General features: G+C 38.9%; 1 protein-coding gene across 2 annotated transcripts in view; it reads left to right on the top strand.

The window, feature by feature from the left end:
* AGBL1 (AGBL carboxypeptidase 1) overlaps positions 1-12,355 on the top strand; it is a 508,769-nt gene that overhangs the window by 122,050 nt on the left and 374,364 nt on the right. For both annotated transcript variants that reach the window (XM_087941340.1, XM_087941342.1), the window contains exons 8-12: positions 1,318-1,477; positions 2,345-2,418; positions 2,799-2,915; positions 3,010-3,575; positions 9,137-9,220. In XM_087941340.1, the coding sequence (XP_087797466.1) occupies positions 1,318-1,477; positions 2,345-2,418; positions 2,799-2,915; positions 3,010-3,575; positions 9,137-9,220 (1,001 nt within the window). The remainder of the gene's footprint in view (positions 1-1,317; positions 1,478-2,344; positions 2,419-2,798; positions 2,916-3,009; positions 3,576-9,136; positions 9,221-12,355) is intronic.

Consider the following 12,355-nt stretch of genomic DNA (forward strand, 5'->3'; position numbering starts at 1 on the left):
TAATTGGAGGCTCCACCGCAACCAAAGTCTAAATGAGTTGCGAAGGCCTGGTCCATGAAACTGGTAGTAGCCCCCGAATCCACCAAGGCAACTGCAGGAATCCCCTCTGATCGGGACTGCAAGAAAATCCTCATTTCTTAAAGTAAATGTCAAGGGGGACCAGAGTTCACCTCCGCCATTTCGGGCGGTTGACTAATACGTGCCCGACCTAGTTGTTTAACCAGTTGGGTGACTTGTTGCTGCAAAACCTGGTTATCATGCAGAAGTTGATTAACCTGCTGTTGCTGCTGTTGGTTATCCATCTTGGTCAGAAGATGGTGTAAAGGTTCGGGTCAAAAATGTTCTGTCTCACCTGTTGCCACAAGGTGAGAGTCCAAATTTCCAAAGGAAAATACACAAACAGACAGGACCAGGAACGACAGAGTTAAATTCCTTTGACTGGAGGAATCCTTGACAGTCTTCCAGAAGCTGCCTGCCAAGTCTGATAACAAACAAGACCATAAATCAAGAAGTGAATGCTGCACGGAGAGAGTTTGTCCAAGATGCTATCATGCATAAACAAGTTGACTCAAACAGGGAGTCAGAGCTAACACGCCTCCTTATATTCCCTGAGGGGCATGTCAGTCCCTTTTCTTTTTACGTTGTATGTCACATTTCTGCCTGCGTCTTTGCCATGCATCAGACCAGCATTTCTCAGCTTGATCTTCAGCCAATGACTCCGGCACTCTCTCCTGATTATCTGCCGACACCTGAGGCACAATGGGGGGGAAGATTCTGGGGAGGAAGACGACTCAAATCTTAGAGCCAAGTCCTCCTCTTCCTCCTGACTCCCCTCTATGTCACTCAACAAAGCAGGTTCAAACCTTAATGCCAGATCTTCCTTATCACTCGAGCCTACGTCTTCTGACAGAGCAGGTTCAAACCTCCAAGTCACAACAAGAACATGTTTGTTTTTTCATCCCATTTGTTTTTAGCCAAAAACTGTCAATCCCCTCTGGAATAAAGGCACTCTGCAAAGAGAATACACAGCCCTAAACATCTATTTATTAACAAATAAACCAGTAGAACATTTTTGTTGCTTATGTTACTGAAAACTGCACATATGGCTTTCAAATCCCCTCTAACATTGGCCAAGTTGTAACTGCTAATTTGGTAGAAATAGTGTAGTTATTAAACACATGGGAAATAATCACATTTACTATAATAAATTGAACAGAATAGGTCCCTTGCATCAAACTGGATTCTTGGTCAGTGGAGCTATGACTGAGTCAGGGAAAAAAATGATAATCTGGATGTTCATTTTTTGCTCTTGTTTAGGGCAGTCTGTTCAGCAAGAATCTGGACCCTATCGTCAATACAGTGACTCAGATCCTCAGGAAAACCTATCCAAAGATGCCCTTTCCTTCAGCTGAAATTAGCAGTTCCTATTCTTTTCCCATTCCTGGGAAAACAGAATCTTCACTTTGCAGACCTGAAGGTAAGTGGTTTCAAAGTCCCAAGTAGAAAAAAATGGGATTCCCTCTGTCTCCAATATTTAGGTTATGATGGTTGATCTGCTTTCTCGTGCAAAATATGTACACATGCACCGAATGTCAACTTGTAAAGCATTCCTGGACTGCTCTCAAGTTGCCATAGGCAAGAGAGCAGGAGAACTGATGAAGCAGCTTTGTTGCTAAGACCAGAAGCACATTCCATGCATATCTTTCTCCAGATTGTATCTCAGATTACTAGAGCCAACTAGAGAGGTGTGTTTTGTACAGCCTACAAAAGTGCTCTGTTGGAGAATGTGATTTATGACACACCTTGGGAGGAGGGACGAAACAGGGTGAGCAGTAAATTACATGGGGTGGAGCTGACTGCACTTGGGAAAGTGCTGCCATGTTGCTTCTAATAAATAATTTGATTTCTTTTGAAACTTGTCTTGGCTCATGAATTAATTAGGGCATTCATCAGAACCCTGACACTGCAAAGAGGCAGCCACACACTTAGGGTAATGTAGATGTATGTAGAAGGATAAATCTCTACATGAAGCAAAATATCTTCCGAAAGAAGAATATGCCAAACTAGGCCACTAAATGAGGTGTCCTTGGTGATCTGACTGAATAGTGGAGCAAACAGCAAATTCTATTTAAGATGCGTGCAAATTGCCCTCAAGTGTCTGCTTGTGATTTTGGTTAAAATGCCTTGTTTTGCATATTGTTTTTTTCTCTGCATAGCTATACTGTTTCTCCTTTGATGAGACTTATTTTTGTGATGTGGATGCTATCAGTGACTAAGTCACCCATGTGGGAAAGAGCTCACTTCTTTGATTATTGACTTTTGGCTTAGTTGTCTTTTCTTGCAGATTATCTCGATGAAGACACCGAGGAAGAGATTGAGAAAGACTGTGATAATGAAAACGCCGAAAATAAGGAGGAAGTAAGTAAACTTGTTTTGTAGCAAGCTGCCATGTGTTTGGTAGCCAAGCCTTTATTCATTAAACTTTTAATAGATGATCAGAGGAGATATTAGCAGGAATTTATTGTCCTTTCTGAATGCCTGCCAGATATTCTATCAGATCCAGTCCCAATTAGCCTTAATTGCAAGTCTTGCCTTGCAAAGCAAGATTCAGACCAGGCCAAAGTCTGAAGGAGCATTATAATAACCATTATGTTTACAATAAGTTGCTTTTAACTCTGACTCTTGTCTGGATGGAAGAAAACTGCAAAATCCATGGTAGAACGAAAGTAGGATACTGTATGCATTGAAATAATTAGTCATCATCTTGCTATTTATGAAAAAAAAATTTATTTTGAAAGGATGATGATCTAGAGAAGGATATTAACAAGCTTCTATCAAGGCCAGAACTTGACCGACCTGAATTGGAACTGAATCAGTATATGGTCATGTGTCCTGAACTTCAGTATAACTTTCAGGTGAGATCCTTCTTGGCTTTGGATTTCCAGTCCATTCAGAAAGCTGCTGTATGCAAGGATCCATAATGGTTGGTTGTCTTTCCCCTATTTCAAGGTAAATGAATTGGAGCCTAACGATGAATTGAATTCTGTGGACATCCCTGGGATCCTGACCAGTTCCTGCCTCCATGTCATTCCATGTGCTGCTTCCCTGAAGTGCCAGCACAAATGTAGAGAAGGGGACCAAAGTATAGAAGAAAAAAAGCAGATCCAGAGGACTTTAGATAGGCCAGTATACAGAGAGGAAAGAAAGCAGAAACTCCATGAACCTGAAAAAAGAACTTTGGGTGAATCAGAAACTTCTTACAGAAAAGGCATGATCTCCAGTAAGGGTCATGCAACCCAAGAGGGATTACGGAACAGGCAGACATCCCAGTTCCAACATGTGAATTCCTGTGGACCTGGCTGCCAGGAGGGAACAGAAGCTTCTGAAGTGGTTACAAAGCTTTTGGAGAGGCATCCTGGGAACATCTCTTTCCACAAACCTAAGTTATTTATGGCAAGGGCTAACTGCACCCGCTCTGTTCCAGAGTACAGAGTATTGGCATTCCCAGATCTCTGGGGTCATCAACCTCCTCCTCACAGCCAGCCTTTGCAGCAAAGGAAATGTGGTATCCAAAAGTAAGTTTCTCTCCCTTTACTTCTAACCCTGTGTTACAAATCTGTACACCAATTAGTTAAGTTGGCAATATATACCCCACCAATGTATGTTGGTAGCTTTAAGACAAAATCACTGTATTGATTTATATTATATTGCAATTGGTTGATCATATTGCAAATTACCATAAGAGGGAGCTAAAGGTCATACCTTGCTCTCTCTGACATTCTGTCTCTGACATTCTGATATTTTGATATTTTTGTTTACTGTAAATGAAGCTGGTTTTTAGTGTTTTACACCCTGTGGCACATGAAAATGAACTTCTTTTTGAAATCCGAGCTCTGTATCAAAACTTGTGCCATATGGATGAATTGAGTTCAATACACCATTTTGAGATTTGCCTTGGGATAACTTCTCAGAGAAAACTCGGATACAAAAATGAAGCTGGTTTCAATGTTTTCAGCCCAGGGCAACCTGAAAAAAAACTTCTTTTTGAAATCCTAGCTCTGTATCAAAAGTTGTGCTTTGTGGATGAATTGAGTTGAAGCCACCATTTTAAACTTACTTTAAGACATTTCCTCAGGGAAACTTTGGATCTGAAAATCAAGCGGGTTTTCAATGTTTTCCATTCTGGACAATGTGAAAGGAAACTTCTTTTTGAAATCTAAGCTCTGTATGTAAAGTTCTGCTTTGTGAATGAATTTAGTTCAAGCCATCATTTTGAGATTTCCTTGGGATATCTTGTCAGGGAAACCTCGCATCCCAAAATCAAGCGGGTTGTCAATGTTTTCCAGTCTGGGGAACATGAAATTAAACTTTTCTACATCCGATCTCTGTATCCAAAGTTGTGCTTTGTGGATGAATTGAGTACAAGCCACCATTTTGAGATTGCCCTGGGATATCTTCTCATGGAAAACTGGGATACAAAAGTCAAGCAGTTTTTCCATGTTTTGCACTCTGGGGAACATGAAAGTGACCTTTTTGAAATCCTCGCTCTGCATCAAAAGTTGTGCTTTGTGCATGGAGTTCAAGCCACCATTTGGAGATTGCCTTGGGATATCTTATCAAGGAAAACTAGGATCCAAAAATTAAGCGGATTTTCAATGTTTTTTCACTCTGGGGAACATGAAAGTGACCTTCTTTTCGAAATGCTAGCTCTGCATCAAAAGTTGTGCTTTGTGCATGGAGTTCAAGCCACCATTTTGGGATTTGCCCTTCACATATCTTCTCAGGAAAAGCTCGGATCTGAAAATTAAGTGAATTTTCAATGTTTTCCACTCTGGGAAAAATGAAAGTGACCTTCTTTTCGAAATCCTAGCTCTGCATCAAAAATTGTGCTTTGTGGATGAATTTAGTTCAAGCCACCATTTTGAGATTGCCTTGGGATATCTTCTCATGGAAAACTTGGATCCGAAAATCAAGCGGTTTGTCAATGTTTTCCACTGTGTGGGACCTGAAAATGAACTTCTTTTCAAAATTCTAGCTCTGTATCAAAAGTTGTGCTTTGTGAATGAACTGAGTTCATCGCAACATTTTGAGATTGCCTTGGGATAACTCCTCAGGGAAACCATGGATCCGAAAATCAAGCGAATTTTCAATCTTTTCCATTCTGGGGAACTTGAAAGTGAACTTCTTTTCAAAATGCGAGCTCTGCATCAACAGTTGTGCTTTGTGCATAGAGTTCAAGCCACGATTTTGAGATTTGCCTTCAGATATCTTCTCAGGAAAAGCTTGCGTCCAAAAATTAAGTGGGTTTTCAATGTTTTCCACTGTGGAACCTGAAAATGAACTTCTTTATGAAATCTGAACTCTGTACCAAAAGTTGTGCTTTTTGGATGAATTTTTTTCAAGCCATCATTTTAATATTGTGTTAGGACATCTCCTCTGGGAAACCTTGGATCTGAAAATCAAGTGAGTTTTCAATGTTTTACATTCAAAGGAATGTGAATGTGAACTTCTTTTCGAATTCTGAGCTCTGTATCAAAAGTTCTGCTTTGTGGATGAATTGAGTTCAAGCCATCATTTTCAGGTACCCTTGGGATATCTTCTCATGCTAAACTTGGATCCGAAAATCAAGTGTTTTTTTTTCATTTTTTCCACTCTGGGGAACATGAAGGTGACCTTCTTTTCGAAATGCTAGCTTTGCATTGAAAGTTGTGCATTGTGGATGAATTTTGTTCAAGCCATCATTTTAATATTGCGTTCGGACGTCTCCTCCAGGAAACCTTGGATCTAAAAATCAAGCAATTTTTCAAAGTTTTCCATTTGAAGGAATGAGAAAGTGACCTTCTTTTCAAAACTCTAGCTCTGTATCGAAAGTTGTGCTTTGAGCTGAAGCCACCATTTAGAGATTTTCTTGTGATATCTTCTCAGGGAAAGCTCGGATCTGAAAATTAAGCGAATTTTCAATGTTTTCCACTTTGGGAAAAATGAAAATGAACTTCTTTTTGAAATCCTAGCTCTGTATCAAAAGTTGTGCTTTGTGGATGAATTCATTTCAAGTCTTTTGAGATTGCCTTTCCTCAGGGAAACTTCGCATCGCAAAATCAGGTGGGTTTTCAATGTTTTCCACTTTTCAGAACATGAAAATGAACTTCTTTTCGAAATCCGAGCTATATCAAAATTTGTGCTTTGTGGATGAACTGAGTTCATCCCAACATAGTGAGATTGCCGTGGGCTAATTCCTCAGGGAAACCTTGCATCCCAAAATCAAGCGGATTTTCAATGTTTTCCACTCTGGGGAACATGAAAGTGACCTTCTTTTCAAAATGCTAGCTCTGTATCGAAAGTTGTGCTTTGTGGATGAATTTTGTTCAAGCCATCATTTTAATATTGCATTAGGATGTCTCCTTCGGGTAACCTTGGATCTGAAAATCAAGTGAGTTTTCAATGTTTTCCATTTGAAGGAACGAGAAAGTGACCTTCTTTTCAAAACTCTAGCTCTGTATCGAAAGTTGTGCTTTGAGTTGAAGCCACCATTTAGAGATTTCCTTGGGATATCTTCTCAGGGAAAGCTTGCATCTGAATAAACAAGTGGGTTTTCAATGTTTTCCACTCTGGAGAAGAAAAAATGAACTTTTCAAAATCCTAGCTCTGTATCAAAAGTGCTTTGTGGATGAATTCATTTCAAGTCCTTTGAGATTGCCTTTCCTCAGGGAAACTTTGCACCGCAAAATCAAGTGGGTTTTCAATGTTTCCCACTCTGGGGAACATGAAAGTAACCTTCTTTTTGAAATGCTAGCTCTGTATCCAAAGTTGTGCTTTGTGGATGAATTGAGTTCAAGCCACCATTTTGAGATTGCTTTGGGATATCTTCTCAGGGAAACCTCGCATCCCAAAATCAAGCGGGTTGTCAATGTTGTCCAGTCTGGGGATCATGAAAATGAACTTCTTTTTGAAATCCTAGCACTGCATCTAAAGTTGTGCTTTGTGGATGAATTGAGTTCAAGTCACCATTTTGAGATTGCCTTGGGATAACTCCTCAGGAAAACTTCGCATCGCAAAATCAAGTGCGTTTGCAATGTTTTCCACTCTGGGGAACATGAAAGTGAACTTCTTTTCAAAATCTGAGCTATATCAAAAGTTGTGCTTTGTGAATGAATTCACAAAGTTCATCCCAACATTTTGAGATTGCCTTGGGATAACTCCTCAGGGAAACCTCACATCCCAAAATCAAGCGGTTTGTCAATGCATTCCACTGTGCGGGACCTGAAAATGAACTTCTTTTCAAAATTTTAGCTCTGTATCAAAAGTTGTGCTTTGTGAATGAACTGAGTTCATTGCAACATTTTGAGACTGCCTTGGGATAACTCCTCAGGGAAACCATGGATCCGAAAATCAAGCGAATTTTCAATGTTTTCCATTCTGGGGAACATGAAAGTGAACTTCTTTTCGAAATGTTAGCTCTGTATCCAAAGTTGTGCTTTGTGGATGAATTGAGTACAAACCACCATTTTGATACTGCTTTGGGATATTTTCTCAGGGAAAGGTCGGATCCGAAAATCAAGTGGATTTTGAATCTTTTCCACTCTGGGAAAAATGAAAATGAACTTCTTTATGAAATCTGAACTTTGTATCAAATGGTGTGCTTAGTGGATGAATGGAGTTCAAGCCACCATTTTGAGATTGCCTTGGGATATCTTCTAATGGAAACCTCGCATCCCAAAATCAAGTGGTTTGTCAATGTTTTCCACTGTGAGGGTCCTAAAAATGAACTTCTTTTCGAAATTCTAGCTGTGTATCAAAAGTTGTGCTTTGTGAATGAACTGAGTTCATCACAACGTTTTGAGATTGCCTTGGGATAACTCCTCAGGGAAACGTTGGACCCGAAAATTAAGCGGGTTTTCAATGTTTTCCACTGTGGAACCTGAAAATGAACTTCGAAATCTGAGCTCTGTATCAATAGTTATGTTTTTTGGATGAATTGAGTTCAAGCCACCATTTTGATATTAGGGTTTGTGTTCATGTTCAGTTCGGCTTAGGGTTTGGGATATGTCCTCAGGGAAAGGTTGGATCCAAAAATGAAGCAGGTTTTCGAAGTTTTCCATTCTGAGGAATGTGAAAGTGAACTTCTTTTCGAAATCTGAGTTCTGTATCAAAAGTTTTGCTTTGTGGATGAATTTAGTTCAAGTCCAATTTTAAGATTTGCCATGGGATAACTCCTCAGGGAAAACTCTGATCGGAAATGGTAGTGGGTTTTTTATATTTTCCATCCTGGGGAACATGAAAATAAAGTTCTTTTCAAAATCCCAGCTCTTTGTCAAAAGATATGCTTTGTGTTCAAGCCACCATTTTGAGATTTGCCTTGGGATAATTCCTTAGGGAAAACTCGGATCTGCAAAGGAAGCTGGTTTTCAATGTTTTCCACCACAGGGAACATGAAAATGAAGTCCTTTTCAAAATCCGTGCTCTGTCAAAAGTTTTGCTTTCTGCATGAATTGTTCAAGCCACCATTTTGAGATTAGGGTTAGGGTTAGGGGCTAATGGTCATATAGTGAAACGTTTCCATGTGCATATCCTTGTTACTCAAGGGTTATTCTGTACATATCATAGAGGATAGGAAGATGGCAAGTGGTCAGTGGGGGGAAAATTGAGCACTACTCTCACTAATTATATATTGAGGCCGTGTCTGCAAAAGGAAGTGTAGTTGGAACCATGACAAAAACAGAAATCACTGTAATGCCTTTGAGGAACACATTTCCCCACAATAAGGAGTAGTTCAGCAGGCTGTGTGACGTGGAGCAACTCTAAGTTGGGAAATGTATTGAAGTTTTCCAGCATAGGACAGGATTGTCAAGTTAGTACCACTTAATGCTACAATGTGGGTCTCCATGTTTTATAACAGAGGTGTTCAAACTTCAAAAGTCTTTAAGACTTGTAGACTTCCACTCCCAGAATTCCTCTTGCTGGCTGGGGAATTCTGGGAGTTGAAGTCTATTAATGTTCACATTGCCAAGTTTGGAGACCGCTATTCTACAAGACCAGAGTGAAAGAAAGAGATATTCTTTAAAAAAGGAATCCCCCAAAGTTTCCTTCTGGGCATGTTCTTCACCACAACATCAGCTCTTTTGTTCTCTTACTACAGGGTCAAAATATTTGATGACATACGCCGTATGGTCCAGCCAGCTGATATAACCAAGCGAGTTGTCTTCAGTTTAGACTGCTCTGAGTAAGTGAGTTTTTGTTAGTTAAGACCATTGTTAGTGAGTCATGGACTCTTTTTTTTAAATAAAAATTTTATTTGGGTTTTCACAAAACCTAATACAAGTAAAATTTCTTTTTTTTTTTAGAATAGCATGGTCCCGGGTTATTGCTTCTCCATACAGATACAAATTCAATTTCATATTCATCTTTGTGTTCTATTCCATATCTTATTACTATTTTAACATTTTCTCAATAATTTTTCCCTTCCCTTAGTTTTCTCAATCTTACCTTTAATTATCTCATTCCTTTCTAAATTCAATAATATATATCTTTTTCTAAATTTCAATACCTTTCTAGTCATCATATTTATACTTTTGTCTGTCCTGTTTCAATTTCATATTTTCTTTTCTCATTAAACAAAATTTTTCCCTGTAGTTACTAATTGGAGTATGACAGCTTTGTTTCTTTTAATTTTTATCCATTCAGCTCTTATTTAAACTTCAATTTATGCCTTTACAATTATAACATACAATATAACACATAACTTCCAGTCGAATACTGCTTGGTACATTCTTAAAATACGCACTTTCTTAAACAGAAAAAATATATAGAACGATAATAAATAAAATACTTATTCTATTCCAATTCAGCTCTATCATTAATGTTAGTTATAATCTTTGACACCTTTAACATTTTGTTTCAATAGGATATCATATTTCTGGGAACACATAATATTTCCATAATTTTTTCATGTTTCTTTCATGTTCCTCTTAATTTTTTATAACACATTTATAATAATTAAGGAGTCCCCCTCCTTTCCTAATTTCTTTCTCTCATTCTCTTTATTTCATTTATTTATTAAACATTCCATTCCATTAAAATGAGTATTTTATCATTTTAATCACACTTGTTTCATATTTTCAAAGTTCGTTTCTATTTCTAATATAACAATACTATCTTGTTCTGTCCCGCCTGTAGCCACAAGGTGAGAGTCCAAATTTCCAAAGGAAAATACTCAAACAGACAGAAACAGAAATGACAGAGTTAACTTCCCTTGGCTGAATTCTTCCTTGGCAGTTTTCCCAGAAGCTGCCTACCAAGTCCAATAACGAGCAAAGCAATAAATCAGAAGTGTCCGTCACAGAGAATAATTCATCTGAACTGCTAACTCCAAAAGACAATTTGACCCGAACAGGGATTCTGAGCTAACACGCCTCCTTATATTCCCTGAGGGGCATGTCAGTCTCTTTTCTTTTTACGTTGTATATCACGTTTCTGCCTGCGTCTTAACCTTGCATCAGACCAGCATTTCTCGGCTTGATTCAGCTAATGACTCCGGCACACTCTCCTGATTATTTACCGACACCTGAGGCACAACCAGGGAGGAAGTTTCTGGAGAGGAAGACGACTCCGAAACTTCCAGCAAAGCAGGCTCAAATCTTAGAGCCAAGTCCTCCTCTTCCTCCTGACTCCCATTTATGTCACTCAACAAGGCAGGCTCAAACCTTAATGCCAGATCTTCCTCATCACTCGAGCCTATGTCTTCTGACAGAGCAGGTTCGAACCTCCGAGTCACAATACTATCTTATGTACCCTTGCAGAATCCCCCTTTCAATTAAGTTTTCACCCATTATATCTGTGTCTTGTACTTTCCTTGTTTCTCTATGTCCTGTTTCGGTCCTTTATAATTTCTTTTCCTTTCCCTCTTCTCCCTCTTCTTCTCCCTTCCCTTTTTAACCCCTTCTCTCTCTAATTCTGATTCTCTCTTCTTTAATCCTCTCTTCTGTTTCTTCCTAATGTAATTACTTTTCAAGCTATTCTTTTTTTGAGTTGTTTTTTCAGATCTTAAACTTTTCACTCTCTTTCCCCCCTTTCCTTTCTTTTCCTCACATAGAAATACTTGGTCATTGAAGATGGCTTGTTCTTTGTCCCGCCCTTCTTGTTCTACAGGTATGTCTTGTTGTTTCTCAAAGTTCAGGATCTCCATTTCTAAAAATTGAAACACGAAGCCAAAAGAACCTCTTCTTTCTTGTGCATCTTTCTTTCTGTTTTTTAAGTTCCATTCTTAATTCTTCCAAGAGTGATACCATTTTAAAAACTTTTAAACAACCACCCGATTAATTTTAGTCCCTTAAATCCAATAGCCAAAAATCTAAAAATCACCAAATAATCCAAATAATCCAAAACTGTTTCTTATTGTTTCTTTTTTTTACACTTTCTCTTCCTGGGGTTCTCTTATCTTGTTACAAAGTTTCCATTAAAATATATCTTTTAGGAATCTTGTGAAAATTTCACTGTTAATTCCTTTACTTCCAGGTGGTCTCCTCCATTTTCCAGATCTCATACTTTAGTTTTTTCCTTCTTTTAAAAGTTTTTGAGAATCCAGAAATCTTTATTAATCCTTTGACATTTTATTTTCAGGTTAAATATCTGTTAATGTCAAAGTGGATTTTTGCTGGTTTCTTGCTTAAATCTCTTAGTTGTCAATATATGGAAGAAAAAAAAAAACCCAAATCAATTCCTTTTTCCTCTCTCATTCACTGCTTCAAAGTCTTCTTTGGGAACAATATTGTTCTTTATAATTCAAATTCCAGGATACCTTGTATTGTTGTTTTTCCAGTTCAACCCAGTCAGCCAAAACTTTCTCTTCTTATCTTTCTCCTGCACATTCTTTTCCAGTTGAGTTCTTCTTTGAGGTGGCCATTTCTGACCACCGCTGCAACCGCCTTCTGGAGTAAGGCCAGCTGGGGAGGAGAGATGTGACTCTCCTTGATCCTGCTGGCAGTCTCCCCCCTCTTCACTACTTCTACGGGGTGGCTTAGCCCTGAAACCAGCTGGCTCGGGGCACTCCAGCGGTGAGCACAGATCGAAACTGCACAATCGCAGATTTCGGTCTGTCGCCAAAGAAGCTCAAACCGGAAGTCCCCGTGAGTCAAGGACTCTTAATGTCCTTCCTCCCCCTCTGCACATTCATAAAATCTTTCCTGGAGGGTCCTCTTCTGGAGACAGGATGAAGATAAAGCCAAGGTAGTGTAGCAACACTATAGTTGGCCTTGAACTGGAGGAACCCAGGTCCAAGTAGTACTGATTGGTATGAAAATCTTGCTGTTAGTTTGGGGAGTAATTTTCTATCAGCCCAAACTTTCTCAAAGGATTGTGG

This window comes from Pseudonaja textilis, chromosome 13 (genome assembly GCF_049901715.1).
Source record: "Pseudonaja textilis isolate UNSWEBS1 chromosome 13, rPseTex1.2, whole genome shotgun sequence".
In the NCBI taxonomy this organism is placed as follows: Eukaryota; Metazoa; Chordata; class Lepidosauria; order Squamata; family Elapidae; genus Pseudonaja; species Pseudonaja textilis.